The following is a 24855-nucleotide window of genomic DNA, read 5'->3' as shown; positions in this document are numbered from 1 at the left end:
TAGTAAAATAATTCGAATGCAAGCAAAAATTGAGCATATTCAGCAAGATAATATTTTAAATAAATTTTTTTATTTTGCTGATTATGAAGATGAATAAAGATACAGTAAATATTATTTATAATAACATAACAAGATGATGTACTTAGTCTACATTATCGTGTTTTGTGTGAATTTGAGTGTTATTTTTAAACTTATTTTTGACTCAGAAATCAAAGACCTCGTTCTACTTCCTATATTTATTAACCAAATACTTGTTATAGTTATTATTATTTCGATAAAAAAGCAAAGAGATCTTTATAATAAACTTTCCTGCTTGATTAACATTCTATTCGCAATTGAAGTTTTCTTTTATGAGAGACGCTTTAAAAGCTCCAATCTAAATGATTATTATTAACTATGTGGATTCATTATATATGGGTCGCATAATAGTCTTATGCTCAGTAGTTAAATTTTATATGATTCTCTTGGATTAGTTATCAATTTCTCAATTTATACTTACCAACTATATAAAAGTGAAAGAATTATTGAAGTACTGCTCATGTGGTGCATTATTATAGTTACTATTTATTAGAAGTTTCAACATCATAAATTTACTAGATTTTTATATGTTTCTATGCAACATTAACAAGAATGGATAGATGTTATTGAAAACGTCTTACCATCAGCTATTATTTCTATTTAACAAGGCAAATCTTCTACAAAATCTTAAAGCTTAAAAAATGAGCCAATTAGTAATTAATAAAGCAGCTAATTACCCTAAGAAAAGCCTAATCTAGTCAACAATATATCTTTTCAAAAATAAAAATAAACTAAATCTAATCAACATTAGGGACAAACGCCCTCTATTCCCTTATAAACACTATTAAATGCCAATTCAAATCATGATGGATAATAAATATTTGAAAACGAGTTTGATAAAAATATTTTTAAGGAGTGGAATTTAAATCTAGTTAATGGATAGAGTAAAGAAATATACAGCATAAAGGATATGAATTCTTTCTTTAATTTTGCTTAAAATGTTTTGATTGATACAAAGGAGCTAGTTATGGAAACTTCTACTGCTGTAAATGGCAATATTTCTTCTCCACTACATCCATTTGAAATTAACAAGCAGCTTGACTAATCAAATTCTACAAATAATTAAGCAAATGCGACTAATCTAAATTAATTAAATGGTGCTTAAAAAATAAGTAATATTAGCAATCATGAGCATGCATAAAGTAACATAAATATTCCTAATTAACTAACACTAGCTCATGTCAATAATAATGGAAACAGTATAGCTATTTCACCTGTAAGGTACTCCTTAAAGGGGCATACACAAACCAATTTTTAAGATTTGACACAATCTAAGATGCTCAAAAAAATCAATAATAACGAAAAAAGTAATTAATAAACCCTAACAGAAAATCATCTTAATAACTAAGGATAGGTTTTCTCTGGTCTTGTGAGCTTGCATGGCGAAGGAGGTAGTTCTTTCGTGACACTTTATAAACAGCTACAAACTCTAGTTGAAGAATATACATATACAACAAAAAAACCTAAATTTTTTATTTGGAAGCTGAATGGAAAATACTATCCACCATAGTAAGAGAAAGGTAATGAATAAAATTAACAAAATGAAAAGAACCATTAAGAAAAAAATAAAGAAAAGCCCGCTATCTCTATACAGATTAAAGTTTGCGGATTTAGAGGAAAATATACTAGAATCGTTTTATGTGTAGACGACATATCAATTTCTGAAAAAATTTAGATGTATCAAAGTTACGATAAATATAAAGATCTAGTACTTGCAAATGCTGCTCATGATTTGCGTCAACCGCTCACAGCTTTGAATTATACTATTTTAGAAGCTAAAAAACTATTTAAAAAACTAAAAAGTCAAAATATTTATTCATTTTTGTATTAATATCATCCTGATTAATTTTATATGCTAGCTGAATTGAATCCAGATTTGAATAACTTAATTCTTAACAACTTAACAACCAGTAAAATAAATTAAGCAGAGACAATAATTTAATAACTTCAGAATAATTATTAATTACTTGGTGTAAAACCTACTTTAGCTCCAGACTCAACTGATTTCTAAATGATATTTGATTTGCTAGAAATGGCAGATGTCAGTGGAAGTAGTCTTAAATATTTAATTAATGACATTTTAGATCATGCTAAATTGAGAGAAGGTAAACTCTAGGTTAATTTTAAAGAGTGTCTACTCTCTTAAATAATTTAGTTTACAAAGAAAATGTTTGACTTCTCTTTCAAAGAAAAAGGCATAAAATATAGGATCATAAATTAAGCAGATTTAGCTTCTGATTATATTTGTACAGATTAACAAAGGCTTTAATAAGTCTTAGTAAATTTAATATCAAACTCACTCAAATTTACTCCTAGCAATAAATATATAATACTTCATATAACCAAAGTTATTAAACAAGTACATAACAGAGAGGTATCACTATTAAAAATCAGTGTTTTGGACCAAGGATGTGGTATGTCTAGTGAATAATTGCAATAAATTTTTAAACCATATGTTAGCTTTAACAATAATAATTTAAACATTGAAGGAATAGGACTTGGATTGAATATATGCAGATCTATTATTGGCTTGCTAGGACCATATCCTAAACTATATGTTAAATCTAAATAAAACGAAGGTACTAAATTTTCTTTTTACATATACCATCAACTTCGCAAAGGATCAACTACCAATAGACCAGGGATGAATAAAAAGCTTAGCCAATTAGTAAACAATACAAAGGTAAATAAATTAAAAACCTATTTAAAATTTACAATATTTCTATTTATTTTATTTAATAATTAGTCAATGTTCTTTTATTCAAAAAAATAGTTATTAAAATTCCTAAAAAAAATTATTTAAAAATTTTTTTTTTTACTTTATTTAAGAAAATGTTTTTTAATAAATATAGAAAACAATTAATGAAGGGACAAAAAATACTATAGACAATACTAAAAAAGAAGGAGAAATTAAGACTAATAACCATGTTACAACTTCGTTACATAAAGGAATAGAAAACGATTTAGATTAAATAACAACAAAAAGAAGAACTTAACATAAAAAATTATCTAATTCTTTAGAATCTTTTAATGATGTAATAGAGAAAAATAGAGTCTAAAGCATAATAGACAATACATCTAGGTCTTATTCATAAATTGAATTAAAAGAAAATAATAATCAAAATCATAATCATAATATTGAAGATTAGTAAAACCATTAGTAAATTAAAGAAACTTTGAATGTTATAGATTGTAAATAAGATAATATTAGTCATAAATTATCAGCGTCTAACGATTAAGAATAAGCTGAAAAAGAATGTAATTGCTTTAATAATATAAACGAAAGTATTGATGGAGAAAACAATACTTCTTCTGATATGGATAATTGCACAAGCGAAGGAGGCGATGAAGATGATGAACGAAATTCGAAATTAAATATGACTTCAATCATAATGCAGTTACCAGATTTAGATGAATAACAATCAGACTAAGAAATTTAGTCACCTCTTTCCAAACCATCGCGTAGAAATTTACTCTAAAAATATTCGTAGACTGGCACATTAATAAACCCAATAAGTACGCTCAATACATAAAATACACAATACAATAAAAGCAGAATTACTCCAAAACAATCAGATAATATAAATTCTTTAAACAGTACTTTTTAAAATGAAAAAAAAACAAATTTAACAGAAGATAACTCTTTTATGAACATAAATACTAATAAAAGTTTCATCAAAGAGCCTCCAGACTTCTATAATTCTAAAAGAGACATAAGCCAAGATAATATTTAAGCTCCTGCTCATAATGTTTCATTTAATAATGCTTTGTAAAGTGATTGCTTTTTAATAAATAAATAGTAATAGTAATAAAATGCAGGAACTATGAAACTTTCTATCCAACAAATGAATAGTACCAATGCATTACCTGTTTCAGGTTAGTTCTATCCTGCTTAGTCAAACTCTAATAATACTAATAATACTAGTTTATATAGTTTTAGCAATCAGAACTAGCTAAAAAATTCTCAATATGTTGGCAATTAAAAAGAAGAATAGCAAAATTAACAAGAAAATTAAGTATAAAATAATATCATTATGAATTATTTTTCAAAATAAAATTACAATTTTATTGATTCATAATATTCTTATAGAGGGCAATCCAAACCAGCATACGTAAACTCTGCTTTTATGCCTGCTGCATCTTCACAAATGACTAATAATAGCTTTAACAACACCTATATTCACTCAACAAAAACAGGTTCAGTGCAAAGAGTAAGCAAGAATTTAGGGTATCATAGCAACAATAGCTCTAGTAATAATCTAAATAACAATATGAAACAAAAATTACAATATAAGAATTTACCTCCTATACTAACTCAATTTAAAAAAAAATACCCTAACGCACTTAATGAAATGGATCAAAGTACTGGTAGTTTTGTAGTCAATAATTAGAAAGAGGAATTATAAGTTTTGATTGCTGATGACGATCCGTTCAATATATCTATTTTGAAGATGATGCTAAAAAAATCAGACTAATTTACATTTTAAATTAAAGACTGTAATAATGGAAGTGAATCTCTATCAGAATTTTAAAAAAGAAACAATCCCTCTTCCTCAAAAGCCTTTTCATTAGTTATATCTGATATTCATATGCCCGTAATGGATGGTTTTGAATCAACTAAGTAAATGAGAAAATTAATCTAAGAGTAAAGTTTTCAAAAGACTGTTTTTATTGGAGTGTCTGGTATGGATTAAGAAACTATAGCTAATGACCCAGACCTTAAAGAGGACTTTAAGGTTTTTGATGTCGTATTATCTAAACCATTTAACGAATAAGAAATTATTAATACAATAAATTAATACTTTTTAGATTTTTATTGATTATATTAGAATCTTCTTTTCAATAATTATTTAATTTAAAAATAAAATTATTTCATTCATAAATCAATTATTATAATAATCAGTTCATTGTATATTAATTAATACTTCCATACTAACGTATAAAATTTACAGATAATTTCAAAATAATTAATAAAAAATAAGAATTAAACTAATATTTAATTCATGTTTAATATTTAAAGTAATTTATTACAGTTATTGATTCACCAAAAAATTAATTTTAATAATTAATAATATATTATATATTTAAATAGTTTATTTAGAAGAAATTTAGTCAGATTTATAAACAAAATATTTTACTTTATTCAATAGCAAACTAATTATTATTCTAATACTAAAATATTTAAAAAGTAAATTGAGATAAATTTTATTTTAATTTTTATATTATTTACTGTAAATAGTCTAAAAATTAGTAAATAATTATTTGAAAATTACATTTAAAGGATTAAAGCATTATTTTTTGACCTCAAAATTTTTCTAAATTATATTTACTGTTATTTAAAATACACTTTACATTAATATTGTTAGATGATAAATAATTTAAATAAAATAGATAATACATAAATATATATATTTTTTTTTTAAATATCTTATTTTTTATTGTTTTACTAACAAAAGCACAAAAGAGAGTTTTTAAGATTTTTGCAGACCTATTAAATTAAAATACTTTAATTTAATTTGTTTCAAACTACAGAAAATCTAATTATTTTATAAAATTCTAATATGTCAATTTAGATATATTATTTTTTGATAAAATAATTATTAGCCTATTTACTTATTTAAATTTGATTGATTTTTATGTAATACAATAAGTTTATTAGGGTTTAAGGTCAAATATAACATTAATTAAATACTTCTATTAATTAAAAAGGATATCTCCTATTTTCTAGAAATAATCATCTTATTAATATTTACATTTATTAGAATTAAGAGATCATGAACTTAAATCGCTCCAATATTGTTTAGAATCTGCCCATCATACTTGATAAAATTAGATAATCCCATTTTATTGCTTTAGATTTTGAAATGACAGGTCTAAATAGATCTGAAATTCTCAGAAACAATGGTTTTGATACAGTAAAAATAAATTGTTAAAAAGTAGAAATTTAAAAATTATTTTGTTGTTAATTAATCACAATTTAGATTCAATAAAGATACTGGAAGACAAAAGAAAGTGTATCTGTTTTTTAACCAATTTAACTTGGTTTATGCCCTTTTAGAATCCATTCTTCTAAAAAGTAGAAATCTTATTGATTACATAAAGCTAAAATAATTATTTTTGAAATTAAGAATAGAAGCAAGTCCGTTCAATGTGTACTTAACTTAATATACAGAGAATGGAAGATCTGATAAATTATTTTTGTATAGCGTAAACAAATATTTTTATTTTGAAAATAGAAATTATTTTGTCTAAATATTTTATTTTATTTCTTAAAATTAATTAACAAATTAGGCTTCTACCTTTAATTTTTTATCACAACACAATATGGATTTTAATGAAGTTTTCAAAAATGGTAAATTTAATGAATAAATTTATAATTATAGAGAAATAAATAAATCAACTAATTTATATAGGCGTTTATTATTTCTCAAGATAATAAGAGGAATAATTTGACTCTTTTAAAAGCCTCTAAGGAGTGAGAAATGATATCAGATAATAAATTATATAGTCATAGAGTTTCCATTTCAAAGAATTTATGAGTTTAAATGAAAAAACTGTAAATATTTATAAATTAATAAAAGATACTTTATAAATATTGCAAATAGATTGAACTTTTTATGGAAAACAAAAGAAGAAAGAAACTAGAATTTAGTCTCACGGAGCCAAGATATGCAACTTTTTATAAAGAATTGGAACAGTTTGTATGATATAAATGAATTTAATTATTTTAAATTATAAATGCTAACTTAAATATAATAGTTTCAAAAAAAATTCCCTCAACAACCAGTGCATATAGTTTACGATGTAGAGAAACATTATCAAAGAAGAAAAATTAATATTTAAAAAATAACTGAAAAAAATGATATTGATGATACTCAAAACTAAAATTCTGCAAAAAATACTTAATAAAGTCAGTATAGTTTTGAAGAATATGAAATTATGAATTATAACTTCAGAAGTATCATAGATGAGATCATTAACTTAAAAATTCCCATTATTGTCCATAATGGTTTTATTGACATTTTGCATGTAATCAAATTATAAATTTTACTTTAATTTGATTTTTTTTGTGTTTTTCAAATAGCTTTATGACAAGTTTTTGTATAACCTTCCTGAAGGTTCTTAAGAATTTAAGAAAGAAATTAACAAGCATTTTCCTGTCATTTTTGATTCTAAGTTAATTATAAATTCTTCTTAAAAGTTAAGCTAAGAAGTTAACTTTTAATCTGACTTAAGAAACTGCTATGAGAAGATGCTTAAATATAAAGACATTGACTCATAAATTTTCATTAGTACTGATATTAATGAGCCATAAGAAAAAGAAGATATAGATAATATCCAACAAAACACTTTATTTAGTAATTATCAGATAAATGGATTAAAGGAAAATAATAAAATGCATGAAGCTGGTTATGATGCAATGATGACTGGATACATATTTTTTAAATCTTTACAAATTCTAAACATCCTTTAATCCTATGGCACACCTAGCTTTGATTCATAAACTGATTACTTTTAAAATAGACTTTAACTTGCTAATTTATAGGCATCATATGATATAAAAGACTTAGATCTCTCAGATTCAAAATCTGTTGATGTCTTTTACATAAAATAACTTAATTCAGTAAGTGCAGAAGTAAAAATAACTTTTTAATAAAAATGATGAATATTAAATCATACATGACTTTATTTTATTATTAAAGTAATTTAAGATATATTTAATTAAAATTTAGAATAAAGTATTGTAGGACTTCTTTAATTAATAGCTTGGAAGCTGTAAAGTTTATACAATTGGCAATAACTTGGAATAAGAATATTTTGTAACATCAAATGATAAAAGTAAATTTAAATACTTTGAATAAAAGCTTAACCAAGAATATAACGGAGTTGATATCTTCTATCAAGAAGGAAAATATTTTTAAATTAAAACTTATTAGAAGTATGTTGATGATCTTTAAAAAATTGTTAAAGGTAAATTTATTTTATAACATATTACTTATTATTTATTGGTTATTAATCATTAGAGGATAAATTCACCAAACTTAAAAACATGGATGCAGTTCTCGACAAACTTAACTAAGACTGATAAATAGGCTTTAAATTTAAAAAGCTTAAAATTTATACGATATTCAAGGTACAATATATTCATTTATACCTTAGTTATATAATTATATAAGATGAATTTAAAAAAAATTTTATTAAATACAAAAAACATTTAATATTAATTTATATTTTAACTAAACCAAAAATTATTTGGTTTAATTAAGAAAGATTTACAAAAAATGTGGATGGGTATTATATTTATTTTAAAATATAATGATTTAAAAATAAAAATTGAGTAATTTCAGAAACAAAGTTAGCATATTTGTTTTTATTTCTTTATTATTACTATAACTAATTTATCATTTAAATAAATTAAATCAAGTAAAATAAATTTTTAGAACAAATTATTATATACAGTAAATAAATATTTATAGAATTTGCTTAGAAATTTATTTATTATAAAGTAGATAAATGCCTATTTTAACTTAATAGTAGATATTTGTAGTTTCAGAATTTAAATTTTTGATTTATTATTTCATTTTTTGTTAATTATTTATTATTTCAAGGATACTTTTTAATTCTTATTATATAGCTTGTTCGTTCACTAATCTTTGGCTGCTTTCTATATACTTAAAGAGTGATTACTACTAAATTGCTTTATTTAATCACAATATTGCTTTTCTATAACTATACTTTATTCATGTCCTGTAGATTTTTCTATTGAAGATTACAGGTTAAAGTCTTGAGCTGCATTTTAGTGAATTTATCTTGTTTGATGAGACCTTTTTTAATTCATAATTTTAATATTAAATATACCTAAAAATAATAAATGCAATATTACTTTCTAATCATTAAAATTATTCTAATTATCTAAACAATATATCTTATAGCAATCAAAACTAAACCTATTATGTCTTCATTTTCTTCATCCTCAGTTAGTTCTCTTCATTATAAAATTGTATTTATTTTTGGTTTTAAAATAGAAAAAATATTACGAATTAAGCTCTGCAGAGTAAAATATTGAAAGCACTATTACGATTACTATAAAACTTACTAAGTCGAAAATGTTCCAACCACTTTAAAAATACATCTAATTTTCAAATAAATTATTGATAAGCTTTTAGTAGATTTTCTATAAACAAATTACTCTTTTTTCAGCTACAATACGGATAATAATGTCAACTAAAATGATAATTGCTATTATTGCTTCTAACCATAAAACAAGAGGATTTTGTAAGCTATTTAATTAAAATATTTATTTCATAAACTTATTTTATATGAATTCATATGGCTATTTGTATAATATATTACTGATTATAAGGATCTGTAAGTACCTTTTTATATTAAAAGATAATTGAGTTATTTGAAGATTTAAAGATTCAAATATTTACATATGTTAGCACAGTTATGCAAAGTACTAACTAAAATAATGAAAAATAAAAGTAAGCTGAACTAGTTCTTATCCTCTTAATAAGATACTCTGTAGAGATAATGTCCATTTTCTATAAATACTGTTTGAAACTTCTTATACTTTGATAGTGATATTTTTAATTTTTTTTTGCTTAAGTATCAAAAATAATAGTTTGCCAAATTATTTTAATATATTTGTAGGTTTTAATATAAATCAATGTAATGAAAATTTATATTCATTCATTTAAATCTTTTATATTCTTAAAATAGAAAATTTAATAAAGTTAATCTTAAGAAAAAGCAAACAAACAAAAAAAAAATAAATAATGAATAAACAAAAATAGAGCGTGAATATTCGTTATAATACCATGCTTTAACTTATTTTCTCAATCCTTCTAAAATTCTTTTGTCTAATTAAAAAATTTTAGAAATTTAATAATTTGATTGGCTGTAATGGTATTTAGAATTAATTTTATATAAATTTTATTTAATATCTTTTTTTAATTAGAATATTAATTTTTGAATATTAAATTAAATCTTTAAAATTATTATTTTTAAAAAATAATATCAAAATATATTTTATTTTTTTAAATATTAATTAGAGAAATAAAATAATATTTACAGAGAAAATTAATGTACATTTAATTACATAAGTAGTTAGTATATAAAATTCTTTTAAGGATTTTCCTTTTGGCTAAGAAGATCAGATAAATTTTAATTGTTTCCATAAAGAAGAAAATTTTGTAAATTTTACTTTTTTTTGATCAAATTTAATACAACTGACCAAGAGAAAAAGAAAATAAGATATCCCTCTTTTAATAAATGTGGAGAAAAGATTATTTATCAGTCTATTTACTTTTTTTATAAATTAGATTAAAAATATTTATTTGATAACATATGTTGGTAGAGCATTTTATGTTCATCATTTCTATTTTTTTTATTTATATGAATGTTAAAGAGCGATTTATATCAAAAACAACTCATACTTCTCACAATTTTATATTGGTTTGCTGATTTTTACTAATTTTCATTTAGTAGATGCTTTAAACATAAAAAAATTACTTATAGTTAACGCTAATCAAGGGAAAATTTTCATTCCGCATGTAGAATTAATATGGTTTGAATTGTTATTAAATTTATACTTGTTAGCTTTGATATTAAAATACAAAATGAACAAATTTTTATGTTATATAGATCAGCAATCTTTCATAATTGCTGTTTATAAATCATAATAAAGAAGGAGTTAATTAATTTAAGTTTTGGGTGATTAAGGAAATGATAAACCATCTAAAAAAATGAGGCTACTACACAAAAGATGTATACAAAAATAGAAAAACTAATAAGGATTTTAATAATTCATAGTTTTCATAAGTAAATAACTAAATTAGTATTTTAATCAGTCAGTAGCAGTGTAGGGATCAGTGAGTGATTAATCAGGTCTGGAAATTAAATGTTGAGCAATATCTCTCTTAAAAACGATAGCCTTCAATAAGCTGATTTTCTTAGAAAGGAACAACTTTTCAAGAACGTCATTGTATTATTCTTCAGTGAGCTTGACACCTTCCTTAACACCGAGTCTTTCGAGATCCATTTTTACTAAAATTTGTTTATTTTATTATTTAGAGATTTATTTATTTTTTATCAATCAATTAATTATTTATTATATATTTTGAGAAAACTTTTCTTTCTAATAAATATCATTCCTAAACTAAGTAAAAAGAAAGATTTTATTAATTGATTTTGTAAGGGTTTCTAACAAATTCTTATTTTTATATTAATAAATATCTTTTTACATTATATTTAAGCGCCTAAAGTTTATCATAACATCTGATATCATAATTCTTTTCTTGTGATTACTAAAATCAATAAAAACTAATCTTCTTCATTTCTTGTTGCTACAGACAAAATTTTTTATTTTTCATCAGAAAAATATGCTTATTTGATCTTCCTTCCGTACTTGGATAAAACCTTAAAAATTATTGTTAGGCATCAATCAAATTGGCAATTTAATTTCAAATTATACTTTAAAAAGCAAAAAATTACAAAAAACTAAAAAAATTAAATATTTTAATTTGTTAAAATAAGTACTTTATAGTAGCATACTTTTTTTATAGAATATATCCCTTTTAGGAAAAATAAAGGAAAATCAAACAATAAAAAAAAAAGATTATCTTATTTTCTTCTCAAAAAAGGATAATAACTGAGACAAAATAAGCAAAGATTTTTGAGAATTAATAATTTAAGGGAGGATGAATAAAAAATACAAATACAAATAGGAATTAAAAATTTTGCTTGATTACCACTACAAAAGAAAAGGCACTAATTTTATTAAATCTAATTAATTATTTTAAAGTAGTTGTAATTAAAATGATATTCAGTTCATATGATAAAAAATAAAGACTAATTCTCATATTATGTTTAAATATTTAGAATTATTTTATAGTAGAACGTGGATTGGTTAGTTTCTGATAAAATCTTTTTCAAATATCTTGTAATTAAAGGCGAACCAATATATAAAAGGAAATTAAATTCCCACTTAAATTATATTAATTCCAAGTAATACCTATATTAATTTCAATTCAAATATCTCGAAATTAAAACATTTTTTTTAAATTAATTTTTTTATTTTTGATATCATACTATTCTATCTACCTTTCTTTGTATTTAACTTGTTTAAAATATATCATTTTTTAGAATAGCTAAAAATTAAAGATATTCTAAATATTATCAAAATTAAAAAATAAAATTTAGAGATGTTCAAGCAAAAGATTGAATAAAAATAATTAATTAGCTTGCAAAAATATTTATTTTTAAAAAATATGAAAATTGCAAATAAATAATTATAAAGGCTATGATATACACTTTTTTTATTTAAATACGATTTTAAAATATAATCTTTGAAAATTATTTTTCTTATACTTGCTTTGAATCTATTTCACTATATTACTTTTACTTCATTACTTGATAATCTAGAAAATATAAAGCTTAGAATTAAAAAACCAATTAGAGGAATAATGCTTCCTAAAACCCATAGCGCTTAATCATCAGAATAATAGTAGAAACAGTATTTTATTATCTTGTAAATACAAATTATAATAGAGAAAAAAAGTAATAAAGAAGAAAGTTAAAGGAATGGACTTTAAATTGACTCATTTAAGTCGAATAAGTTTAAAAGAAAGCATACAAATCCAGTTAATAAAGATACCACTGCAGTAGCTATTTGAATCACTTTTAAAGAATCCTCTAATGTATTTAAGAAATAGCAAATCAATAAACCAGATATTATTTATGATAGGAATAAATAAAATATAGTCCAGTTATCCATTTTTAACAAATTTTACAGAAATTTTATTTTCTTATTAATTTATTTTTGTTCAACGATATCTATTCTGCAGATACAAAAACCAAATTATTCAATCTTCTTATGAAATCTAATTCATTAACACTTAAATATATGAAATAGATAGTATTTATTGAAAGTAGATTTGATATGAAAAAGTTTTATCATGCTTTAATTTATGAAAATAATTTTTTATTAAGTTACTGGATAAAATAAGATTTAATTTCATAAATTGACTTAAACATATTTATTTTAGTTGGTATTTATTATAAAAATCTGTGTTTTAATTTTTAATAGTTACTTCTTTGAAAAAAAAGAAAACAATAATTGAGTCTTAAAATTTTAATAAAACAAAATTAATTAATTTTACAAGTTTTACAAAATGAAGAAAACATAAGTTACATAAAAAAGTGAAAAGAGCACTACTCAGATTTAACCTGAAAGTAAAAGGAGTTCAATAGTTAATGTAGCAACAAAAAAGACTGATCTTTAAAATACAGCTAATAAAACAGCATCTGCAGATAACTAAGTTAAAAAAGATAGTCCTCCAAATAGTTAAATTCACACAGGAAGGTAATTAATTGATTCACTGGTTAATCAATAACAAGAGGCACTAAAGCCAATAGAAATAGAAAAGTCATTAACTGAATTATTAGGAAAGTTTTTACATATTTCTTGTTCTTAGCATAAAATTAGGGAATATGATCACATTTGTATTAACAAAAAGTGTACTTTTAAAAATGTGATTTCATGCTCTAAATGTATTTTGTAAGATGAAAAGCATGCTATAGAATGTAAAAACGATTTCAATTCTTTAGAAAAGTATGTCCCATTAAAGATCGATCAAATATCTGGTAAGCTAGAGCGCTAAAAAATAGAATAAATACAACAGAATGTAAACAAAGTTGAGAAAGAAGTTAATTAAAATGTTTAACAAATGAGAGATACAGTAGAAAAAGACTTAACTGAAATTATTGGAAGTGTAACAGCATTATGCGCTGAATTAAAAGTTTCATTAAATAAATAGATTGACTAGTATTAAAATGAATAAAAATCAACTATTTAAAGGTATAATATTTCAATAAAAAAGAATTATGACTAAATAATTAAAGAAGGATAGATAATTGAAAAGGGTTTCAAAGAAATTCTCACTAATAATTTTGATTATTCTAACTTTTATTAAATTAACGAGTTCATGAAAAAGGTTCGTGAAAAGGAAAATACTTTCTCTGCCTAACAGTTTATTTAGGAAATTAATGATAATTTAGAAGAGTTCAAATATGACTTAAAGAATAATAAATATTATAAAACTAGGCAAGTAAAATATATAAAAGATTCAATAAACTCCCTCTTATAAAATGCATTAAAGAATTCTCAGTAACCTCCCTCAACATCAAACAAATTTAAAAAGTTGGCAACTGAAGGTAAAAATGAGATCAATAATATTTAATAAGAATATGATGACGAAGATATTATGCTATTTGATTTTACAAGACTAAAGCTTCAAGGTTAGCATTTAATTAACTACAAAAGATAGTTGTATGAGTAGTAATGCTAAGACAAGTAATAATTAGAAAATAATAAAGACTCAGTTGTAGAAGAGTTTTTAGATGATGATAAGTTTTAAGAATGGTATGAGAGTTATGATAAAAAATCAATCGTCATGAAGGTCAAAAGTGATTTTTAAGATCCTAAAATAGACTCTTCAATGATCAGCCTTCAATAAAAAGCTTTACTTTAAACCGACCATAAATTATCTATCAACTCTATTGCAACAATAAATCATAATACTTTTGCAACATGTGGAAATGAATAAAAAGTTAAGATTTGGGGTTTCACCTAAAATTATGTCATTCACCATAAAGCAACAATTGAGCTAGGAGATTTAGGAGTTTAATTGGTATATAATAAGCAATAAAATAGCTTATATGTTGCTACATCCAGAGGAGTTATTTAAGTTTACAAATTTCCATAAGATGTGTCTTCTTCTGTTGATTTAAATCCTAATTTAACTAAAGAATATGTTGGACATACTAAAACAGTTAGAAATATTTCTTTCCTTCCAAATTAGTATAACTAACTGTTAAGCATTTCATATGATAAAACAATAAAGCTTTGGAATATAAATACAGAAGTTGAGCAATAAAATGCTTTAATAGCAACCTTTGATTTACCTTAAGATGAAGATTGTAAATTCATGGAGACAAACAGCTAGTATACTATAGTTGGTTGTGTTTCAGGAAATATTTTAATCTATCAAAATGTTTTAGTTGATTTGAATTACCAATAAACACTACAGTCTACTATAAAATCTAAAAAGAGTGAGCGAAGTGCTGCATTTGGACCTCTTATAAGGCGTTAGCCCAAATATCAGGTAACCGAACTCAAATTTATAGCTAAGCTAAAATGCTCCAAAGAAAAAATATCAAGTATTATACTAGGCTCTAAAAATCCTCACACTGCAATTATTGGAAGTGGTAATGGAACCATAACAGTTTTAGATCTTTCTAAACTAAATTCAAAACTGGAAGATAATTTAGAAAATTAGAATTATTAATTGTAGTTACAACAATAGAAATCATAACCAACAGCTGCAAATGAGGAAGAAGGTGATAAATTTAAAGAAAGCTTTATTGAGAAGTAGTAAATAAATGCTGAGATATGCATTACTTTTAAATTTCGTCATATACATAAGCAGAGAATAAGCAGCTTAAATCTTTTTGAAGATAATTTCCTTGTTGCCATGAGCTGGGATGGAATATGTAATTTATATGATATTTCAAAATAAAAAGTAATTAGCTCAACCAAATATGTTCTTTAAAATGATGAAAAGAAGCACTCAGATGGATTTTCTGCTAAAGTGTCTGTATTTGATACAAATAAGTATCACATCCTAGCTATAGGAAATAATGATAAATAAGTTCAAATATTTTGTCTATAATTATTTAATCAAGAATGATAGCAATAAATATTTTAATTTTATTTATATCAAATATTAGAATTTAATTAAATATTTATATTTTATTACATTTTTGTTCAAACAAATTTTAAAAATAAAAATTAAATTGTTTAACTCTTATTTGTAATCAAATTTAAATATTTATATTTTCAAATAAATTAAATGAATGAATGATCTATGAATTTTATTAATTAGATAGAATTGCTTAATTTATTTTAAATTAATAATTTAAAATTAAAAAGTTATAAACAAAAAATAAATATTTAATGAATTTATTTTTTTTTAAAAATTATAATTTTTGAAAAAACACGAAATATTAACTAAATAATTTCAAATTTAAAACTCATAAAAAATACTTTTTAAAATATAGATAGTGACATTAATAAATAACTGAGAATTCATTCATTTTTGTTTAATAACCTTCCATTAAAATACACAGTTATCCTCACCACCAGTAGAAATTAAGTAGTCATCGTTTTTAGAGAATTTAACATTAGTGACATGACTTGAATGACCTTTTCCAACTACAGCTTTGGATCCTTTCTTAATGCAAGGATATCTGAATATATTTACTTATGAGAAATCGTCACCTGTAGCCAAGAGATAGTAATTATCAGGTGGTGTATCATTTCTAGAATATGTTGAATTACTTCTATCAACAGCGTTTATATCTGTACCATCAGCTGCTTCTGGCCAAATACCTTATACCTAAAGTTTATTTTAAATTATTATATTATATTTAAATTAATTTTTAAAATTTTACAGGCCACCCTAGTGTAGCTGTCCATGAAACCCATTTCTCATCTCTAAATTGAGTAGCTCCTGAAGGAATTTATTTTCCGGTATTAACATCCCAGAATAATAACTCGTATGCTCCACAATTAGAATGTAGATTATTACCATCAAGTGAAAAATCGATGTGAGTAATATATGAAGAGTGTTTTTTGAGAGGTCTAACTTTTTATTTAAGATCGTTCATGAGATGAATATAAATTGCGTTATCATGAGATCCTGCAGCTAACATAGAACCATCAGGAGAAAACTTCAAATCAGAAATCCATTCTTTAGCCTATTTAGTGTAAACTTATTGCGATAGGTTACTATCATATAATCTAATAGAGCCATCTTTAAATCCTACTGCAACAAAACCATCGCAGTTTACAGCAATAGAACGTCCCTTAATAATTGAATATAAATTTATTATCATTAAGATTGAGTTAATATAAAAATACCTTAACAGAGTCAGATAAATCTCCAGTTTAATTATTTGGAGGAATTTCAGAATTATTAGAATCTAAGATTGTTCTAATACATTTATCTTGTTTCTTCTAACTAATAGACCAGGCTCTAAGAGTACCATCATCAGAGCATGTGTAGAAGATATCTTCATTCTGAGGATTAGTACTTAAGCCCCATACTTCATTAGTCCATTTTTTATTTGGAGTGTAATGACCTTTGACAATACTTTTTGGTTGAGCAAACTTTGTGGTAGATGTTATCTTAGCATCTTTAGTATTAAGTTCATAAATTTCTGATGCATATGTTCCTATGATCATATTCTTTGAGTCTGAAGAAAGGCTAATAGAACGTACTTCAGGGCATAAAGAGGGAATATTAGGTCCTTTAAGAACTTCATCCAAAGCCACTTTAGTAATTACATTCAAAGTTTTGTCAAGGACCAAAACTTTGTAATCTCTTCCACCTGTAAATATCCTAAATAAAAAAATGATAAATATAAACTCTTTTTTTAATAAAATACATACATTCCTCCCTAGACAAATACAGAATCGATTCCTTTATCGTGTACTTTTTTGTAGTTAGTTAAAGAAGATCCTTTGAAAACTTATAAGAATCCATCTGATCCACCACATAAGTAATCATCTCCTAAAATATTAACAGTTAAGATAGTTGTAGAACCTGTAAATTTGCTATCCCAGCTACCTTTTGTGCCCTTAATACTGCTAGCTGAAAGAGCCCATAATTTGAAATGCTTAACACCAACTGTTGCAAATTCCTAATTTTTAAGAATATAATAAAAATATTTTCTCAAAAATAATTTATTTATACATTTTCGTTTCTCCATTTAGCCCCAGTAATTACATCAGGACCAGATTTTTCAAGTAAAATTTGAACGCCACCAGTTTTACTTTTTGCATTTATATCGAATATTGCTAGTTCATGGTTAGTATCAATAGCAATAGCAACTAACTTATCACCACTTGGTGAGAATGAAAGAGCACTTATGCCATTCTTTAAATTGCCTTTAAAGTGACAAAGAGGAAGAAGTGTATTACTATCCCAAACATATATAGAAGGCTTAGCACCGATTTAACCTGTAGCAACACGTATGCTATCTGGATGTACGTCAATTGCTGTAATGTCATCAGTGTGTAAATTAAAGAATCTATTTTAGTAAAAATATTTTTTTTATAAAATTAATTTAAAAATAAAACTATTTTTGAGTACCTTTGAGTGTTACTTGTAATATCCATAACTATACCCAATGCAGCTGCATTGTAAACTATATTTCCTGACTTCAAATATCTAATATTATCTCTACAATCTTTTGCTCTATATCCGTGTACATATTCTAACTAAAGAGATACAGGAGGTTCTTTGGATTAATTTAAAGGGTCTTTGTAATAAGTAGTAGGTTCTTTGATAGCTCCTAGCCAAGGTTTAACAGCCCTATATAATTAATTTAAAATATTTAGTTTAAAGATATATATTAAACTTTTTGTAAAGATTATTACATAAATTCATCTCCCTTATCTGTATCTTCTTCTCCAAAGATATCATCAGATTCTTATTACTTTTTAGGTGCTTGAACTTATTTGCCAAACTTTTGAGCTCCTACCTTTTTATCTTTTTTAGTAACAACTCCAATTTCTTCTTCTGAAATATCTTCTTATTATTCATATTATCTTTCATTTTGTTTTCTTGCTTCATCCTACATATTTTCAGTGCTCCAAACTAAAATTGATTTATCATTTCCACCAGTTGAAATTAAAAATTTATCATCATAAGAGAATTTCACTCTTGTAACATGAGAGCTATGTCCAAGATAAGTATGATGGCTTTGCTTAGGAGCTGCAGCTGGATATTAAAAGAGGTTAACTCTTCCAAAGTCATCACCAGTTGCAATAATTTTTTTATTTTTAGAGCGATTTGCAGTGTTTACATCAGTTCCATCCACACCTGGGAAAATACCTTTAACAAACCAACCAAGAGTGCAAGTCCATGAAGCCCAATCTTCTTCAGCACATGTGCTTGAGGCAACATCTTTCTTTTGATTCAAACTAATAAATTTAAGCTCATAAGCTTATGAATTAACAACAAGCTTATCACTAGCAGTGTTCCAATCTAAATGAGTAAGAGCTGAAGTCAATCCTTTTTTTGTAAAACATTAAATTTTAACATAAAAGCTAAATATGATTTTTTTTTTAATTTACCTGCATTTATTGACATTGCAAGATCAATAGATTTAGATCCGTTTTCTTTAGATTCTTTTATTTCAAAAATTTCAATTGTAGAAGGACCTCCATGAGCTCCTAATGCAATATATTTTTCATTAGGAGAGAATTTAATATCTTCAATCCAATTTGTCAATTTTTTTTAATTGATAGGCTTAAAGAATTTAGTTGCTAATTATATTTTTAAATATTTCATTTATGCTAAATAAAAATAAAATAAAATAAAAAATCATACTTTATTGACATAGTTTTTTAAGATTTTAATCAAATAGAATAATTTAGCCTAATGTATCGCCTACTGCAATCATGGAACCTGTCATTGGAGACCAATCAACTGCTCTAGCTTCACTATTAAGAGGTTCACTACAAGCAATTTACTTCTTTTAAGGAATGTCCCAAATACGTACGGTTTTATCACCACCACATGTAACGAATCTAGCTCCCTTAGAATCAGTAGCACATCCCCACAATTCACCATCATAGTGAGCATCTAATATTTTTTCTGGATGACTTCCTTAAGCTATTTTACCCAAGAAAATTTCAGCAGACTTAGTTCCTATCAAGATTTGTTCTTATTTTGAATCGATGGACAACGAAATAATTGCATGGTCAAATTAAGAATTTTGTTAATTTAAATCAATTTAGAAAGTAGAGTCTGCAGTAATATTGCTTCCATCTACTTTCCATCTTTATACTAGACCATCATATCCAGCACTGTACACAAAGCTATCTTTACTTCCAGGCTCTATATGTATATAAGTATATTTATTTAAAAATTAATTAAAATTTTTTTAAAATGTATTACTAGATGCTGTAGCTATTATACTGCCTACACTTTTGTTATGAGCTTTAATGCTTTTTTAAGCTGAATTTCCATTCCAAATGTGAATTCTGCCATCTGCACATCCAGTTACAATTACTGAACTTGAAGTACAAGTTATGCAAGTAATAGCAGAAAATGGATCCATACCAATACCAGATTTTGCTTAATAATTAAAAAAGAAAAATAAACAAATGCACTCTTTTAGAATCATAAAATAAATTTACATGTCAGATTACGTCCTTGTAAAGACCAGAATTTGATATGCTTAACACCACAAGTTACAAACTCATTATTATTCTTCCAAATAGCACATGTAACTGCAGATTTGTCTACTTTTGAATTGCAGATCATTCTGGATTGCTGCCAATCATAAATTGCTAAAGAGTGATCGTTATCATCACCTATTGTAAGTAATTAACTTCCATCACTGGAAAATTCTAAAACACTAACAGCTCTTGTATGGAAATCATTTAAGAGACCTAAAACCTTTATTTAATTAATTATTTAGTTATTTTTTTAAATAATAATTTATTTACATTTTTTGTTTCACTATCCCAAATGTAAATATCAATCAAATTAGATTTTCCTTTTGCTGCCATCTATCCTGTAGCAACAATGTTTGCTTTAGGATGAACTGCTAAAGAAACAATATCCTCTTCATGCTTAATGAAAAAGCTTTGGTCTTTTTTATTCTCAAGTACAATACCAACACCAGCAGCTGGGAAAACAATTTTTCCGTTTTACAAGAATTTCAGAAGATTTCTACTATCATCATTTACATTTTTAGTTTTGAAACCAAAAACATAATTCAAAGCTAATTATGCTTATGGCAAAACATTAAATTTCTTTTCATCTATATTTCTATACTATTCAGGGATACTAAGAGTGATTTATCCTGTTATTAAAAATATTTTATTCAAGTTAAACTTTAATTAATACTTTATAATTTAATTATACCTAAATATGGTTTGACTGCTAATGCTTAGTCACCTTTATCTGCAGAAGCCTCATCAAATACAATTTCTTAATCTTTAGATTCAGCCGATCCAACTTCTTGAGATAGTTCAGCAGAAGCATTGTCAAATTCAAATTTCCATTAAATAATTGATTTTTCTGCTCCACCAATTGAAATAACAAACTCATCAGATCCACTATTGACAAATCTAACTTTAGTTACATGAGAAGCGTGACCACTGTATCTATTAAAACTCTAATTCTAAGATGAACATGGATATCTAAATGCTTTAATTTTACTAAAATCATCACCAGTTACTAAAATATTACGAATAGGTGATAAATCAATTGTGTTGATATCTCCTCCATTTGAACATGGAGGCCAGATGCCTTAGACATTGTATCCATAAATACAATTTTAAGTTTTCCATTTTAATTCTTAAACTTATTTATAGTCTAATATCTACTTACCTAAGGCACCAGTTTTATTTTTTTCAAGTAAACTAAAGAATAATAATTCGCATCCTTCATTATTGCATTAAATTATTTTTTTGTTATCATTGCTAAAATCTATGTGAGTGACAGCAGTTGTTGATCCACGAATTTTAGTCTATTGCTTGAAATGGTTTTTTGCATCATAAACAAGTATTTCACAAGAAGGTTCAGCATAAGCAACTACTAGTAATTCACTATCAGGCGAGAATTTAATGCATGAGACAGCACGATCTCTATCTTTTAAGCTAAATATAACTACAAGACTTTTTGGATCTATAATCAATACAGTACCGTTTAAGCAACCAACAGCTAAGTATTTAATGTTAGCTGCTAAATCTATGCATCTAGCAGGGAAATCGAGTTTGGTGCTTTATGAAATACATCTTTTATCAATGTTCCAAGAAGCTAAGAAGTTATCTTCTCCTACTGTATAAAAATAAGGATGATTAGCAGAGGTAGCCAATCCCCAAAGTTCTCCATCCCAATGTCCATGAGTCAATTTCTTAGATTTGTTACTGTATTGAGACATTTCAACTATTTCAGATGTTCTTGTACCAAAGACCAAATTTTCTTGTTTAATATCTTCTGTGACTGCGCAAATCTTTATGTAATTAATTTTGGTATTTTATTAAAAATAAAAGTAATAAAATAGTTATATTAATTAAATACCTTTTGGGAGTAAAGCTTAAATTCTTTTGTATCAATTTTATTTATATAACTTTTGAGTAAGGAGTCCCAAATTATTATAAAGCCATCTCTTCCACCAGTTATAATACCTTTTTTATCTATTTATATTTATTAAAATTATTATTTTATTCATGATTCAGTTGATATTTTACCTCCTTCCCTTGAATGAATGCAACTAACTGGTCCATTGTGAGCAGGTAGTGCCTGATGGAACTTACTACTTTTCCAAAGATAAAGCTATCCTTTAAACATACCTGTTACTATGCCAACTTCACTAAAGCCAATACAAAGGCAAGCTTAGGGTGGATTACTTTGACTCCAAACACCTTTTGCAACTTTAATCAAGTTATTATCAAAAGTTACAAAAAGAATGTCATTTATGCTGGCTACAATAACAGTTTTTCCTTGCTTATCAAATTTAGCATCAAAAACTTCTTTATTTGTAAGCTTTCCTGTAGCCAAAAGACCATCATCATTGCTTCTCTTTGTTGGATTTAATCTTTGTTATATTCTATAATTAAAAGAAACAATTTGTAAAATAACATTATATATTAAATATTATTTTTTACGCTTTTTCAAGGTCATAAATGACAATTGAACTTTCTTTCTCAAGTGAAATAGCTGCTATTTTTTTCCCATCTTAGCTTATTGCAACACTTGATACACCATTCTTGATCACTCCTTTAAACACAAATTTAGTTTCTAAATTAGTAGAATCCCAAACACAGATCAAAGGGTTTGCTCCTAATTGACCAGTGATGACTAAATTTCCTGCAGTATCAATACAAGTAATATCATCTGTATGCTCTAAATAAAAGTTTTATTATTCATTTGGCCTTTAAACTATTCCTACAGCAGCGTGATGATAGACTAAGTCTTTATTTAAATTATACTTTATATTATTTCTTGTATCATAACAACGATATCCATAAATATGATCTATGCTCATATTAACAGGAGGAGCACTACTGTCATCTAGTTTTATTATTAAATATTAAATAAATATAAGCAAAATAATTCTGCATACATCTAATTGATTTTTCGTCTGGCCTTACAGTATTGCCAATAATTTTCTACCAATATTTTTATTCCTTGAAAGAATTCTTATCTTCATTGAGTTATTTCTCATATAAAGCCTTTTCTTCGTCAGTTACATATGAATGCTCAATACCGTTTTTAATTCTTTCGATTCTATCATCTCTATCAACATTTGCTTTCCCTATTTCTTCTTCTAAATCAGAATCTGCATCAGGAAGATCATCACTGCCACCAAAATCATGTCTTAAATCTTCCTTAGATATAAGACCATAGCTAGTAAGGACTCTCAAAATATCAGAATCTTTTGATACAAATGATTAAAATTCCTTAAGAGAAATACTTCCATCCTTATTTGTATCATATTTTGATAAAATTTCTTTTGTTTTAGCTTCTGCTTATTAAATAGTAGCTTCTTCCTTTCCGCACATTGAATTCAATGAAGACATAGTTGTCTTTAGTAAAATAACCAATTCGTTTTAAGTAATAGTTTGATTCTTGTCAAAGTCATATAAATTGAATATCAATTCTGCTTTTCTCTAATAAGTTAATAAAATAACATAAATTTTTTTTAGTTTATTAATATAAAAATTTAATATATTAAGAGTTTATAAGTTATATTTTATAAATTTAATTTAATTTTGATTATTTTTAATAAATATTAAGTTTTTATAAATGATTAATAAAAGTAATTATTAATAATAATAGAGCAAAATGCTAGATTCAATGTATTATAAATAGCATTATATAAATTATAGTTTCTTTAATATCTTAAATTCGCTATTTGATGATTTTCTATAATAAATTGATAAATTGCATTTAAATATTAAAAATTCATATATATTTTGTTGTTCTGCAAAATAGACCAAGTTTTAAAAACGTTTTTTCTTAATATTTTGCACTTTTACTTCTAATTGTTCTAAAATAATTTATATAACTAATTAATTACTTTTAATGGAGCTTGAGATAGTAAAGCAATAGCTGAAATAAACTCATATGAATCTATCCTTCCACTAGAGTCTGTGTCAAAATATTCAAAAATCTATAAATTTAACATTTTTAAAAATATTAATTGCAAAAATTGATAATAAAATTAAAAGTCTGTTTATACTCTATCTACTTCTTAAGGAGGAATTTTCATCAATTTTCCAAATTAATCTTTCGAAATGGTTAAATCTTCGTCTGCCATAAGATCAAATTTTTCTCTATTTAAGATTTAGTAAATTAATATACAATTATTATGTGAAATTTGATAAAACCATTTCTAACTCAAATGCCATATAATAAATTAGAATGCCTAAATAAAGAATTAAACAAATTATTTGAATTTACCTAATTATATCTACTTATCCTGGAGAAAAATCAGTATATTTTTTCATAGATTCTAAATCAGAATACTTGCCTATTGACATATCATTTCCCATCTTTTATTATAGCTTATTTTAATTTTTAAGATATTGTATTAATATTGTTTGTTTATTTAATAGGAAATTAATCTTTAACAAATAGCTATTAGTTATTTATTTTATCTATTTTCAAAAGAAGAAAGTTACTTTTT

General features: G+C 24.6%; 7 protein-coding genes across 7 annotated transcripts; 4 read left to right on the top strand and 3 right to left on the bottom strand. All coding sequences in view use genetic code 6, as the record gives it.

Annotated features, from left to right (window-relative positions):
• Positions 1–16: 16 nt before the first annotated feature.
• Positions 17–4898, top strand: TTHERM_00522960 (ATPase, histidine kinase-, DNA gyrase B; the record flags this gene model as incomplete). Its single annotated transcript, XM_001014474.2, has 2 exons — positions 17–2761; positions 2931–4898. 2 exons carry the CDS (start codon positions 17–19, stop codon positions 4896–4898), a joined length of 4713 nt encoding a protein of 1570 aa, XP_001014474.2.
• Positions 4899–5747: 849 nt separating this feature from the next.
• On the top strand, positions 5748–8164 carry TTHERM_00522950 (CAF1 family ribonuclease; the record flags this gene model as incomplete). The annotated part of the gene is made up of 10 exons (XM_001014473.2): positions 5748–5993; positions 6060–6154; positions 6207–6285; positions 6370–6430; positions 6492–6634; positions 6684–6779; positions 6838–7107; positions 7163–7714; positions 7812–8049; positions 8103–8164. Exons 1-10 carry the CDS (start codon positions 5853–5855, stop codon positions 8162–8164), a joined length of 1737 nt encoding a protein of 578 aa, XP_001014473.2. The 5' UTR covers positions 5748–5852.
• A 558-nt stretch (positions 8165–8722) lies between these two features.
• Positions 8723–9620, bottom strand: TTHERM_000522949 (cation channel family transporter; the record flags this gene model as incomplete). Its single annotated transcript, XM_012797331.1, has 6 exons — positions 8723–8903; positions 8963–9064; positions 9117–9211; positions 9269–9359; positions 9433–9455; positions 9513–9620. 6 exons carry the CDS (start codon positions 9618–9620, stop codon positions 8723–8725), a joined length of 600 nt encoding a protein of 199 aa, XP_012652785.1.
• A 1307-nt stretch (positions 9621–10927) lies between these two features.
• TTHERM_00522940 (hypothetical protein) lies at positions 10928–11122 on the bottom strand (the record flags this gene model as incomplete). Its single annotated transcript, XM_001014472.3, has 1 exon — positions 10928–11122. The coding sequence occupies one exon, from the start codon at positions 11120–11122 to the stop codon at positions 10928–10930; it is 195 nt and encodes a 64-aa protein (XP_001014472.1).
• Positions 11123–12545: 1423 nt separating this feature from the next.
• On the top strand, positions 12546–12755 carry TTHERM_000522939 (hypothetical protein; the record flags this gene model as incomplete). The annotated part of the gene is made up of 1 exon (XM_012797330.1): positions 12546–12755. One exon carries the CDS (start codon positions 12546–12548, stop codon positions 12753–12755), a length of 210 nt encoding a protein of 69 aa, XP_012652784.1.
• Positions 12756–13253: 498 nt separating this feature from the next.
• On the top strand, positions 13254–15830 carry TTHERM_00522930 (WD domain, G-beta repeat protein; the record flags this gene model as incomplete). Its single annotated transcript, XM_001014471.3, has 1 exon — positions 13254–15830. The coding sequence occupies one exon, from the start codon at positions 13254–13256 to the stop codon at positions 15828–15830; it is 2577 nt and encodes an 858-aa protein (XP_001014471.1).
• A 402-nt stretch (positions 15831–16232) lies between these two features.
• TTHERM_00522920 (HELP domain protein) lies at positions 16233–24721 on the bottom strand (the record flags this gene model as incomplete). The annotated part of the gene is made up of 20 exons (XM_001014470.2): positions 16233–16538; positions 16594–17007; positions 17063–17543; positions 17594–17844; positions 17898–18234; positions 18297–18518; positions 18584–19220; positions 19283–19474; positions 19539–20048; positions 20109–20288; positions 20351–20612; positions 20663–21021; positions 21084–22176; positions 22245–22360; positions 22415–22773; positions 22832–23237; positions 23290–23836; positions 24247–24339; positions 24409–24502; positions 24630–24721. The coding sequence occupies 20 exons, from the start codon at positions 24719–24721 to the stop codon at positions 16233–16235; spliced, it is 6951 nt and encodes a 2316-aa protein (XP_001014470.2).
• Between the last annotated feature and the right edge of the window lie 134 nt (positions 24722–24855).

This window comes from Tetrahymena thermophila (genome assembly GCF_000189635.1).
Source record: "Tetrahymena thermophila SB210 genomic scaffold scf_8254664, whole genome shotgun sequence".
NCBI lineage: Eukaryota > Ciliophora > Oligohymenophorea > Hymenostomatida > Tetrahymenidae > Tetrahymena > Tetrahymena thermophila.
The sequence above is the reverse complement of the archived record's forward strand: the minus strand, read 5'-3'. Positions and strand labels throughout refer to the sequence as shown.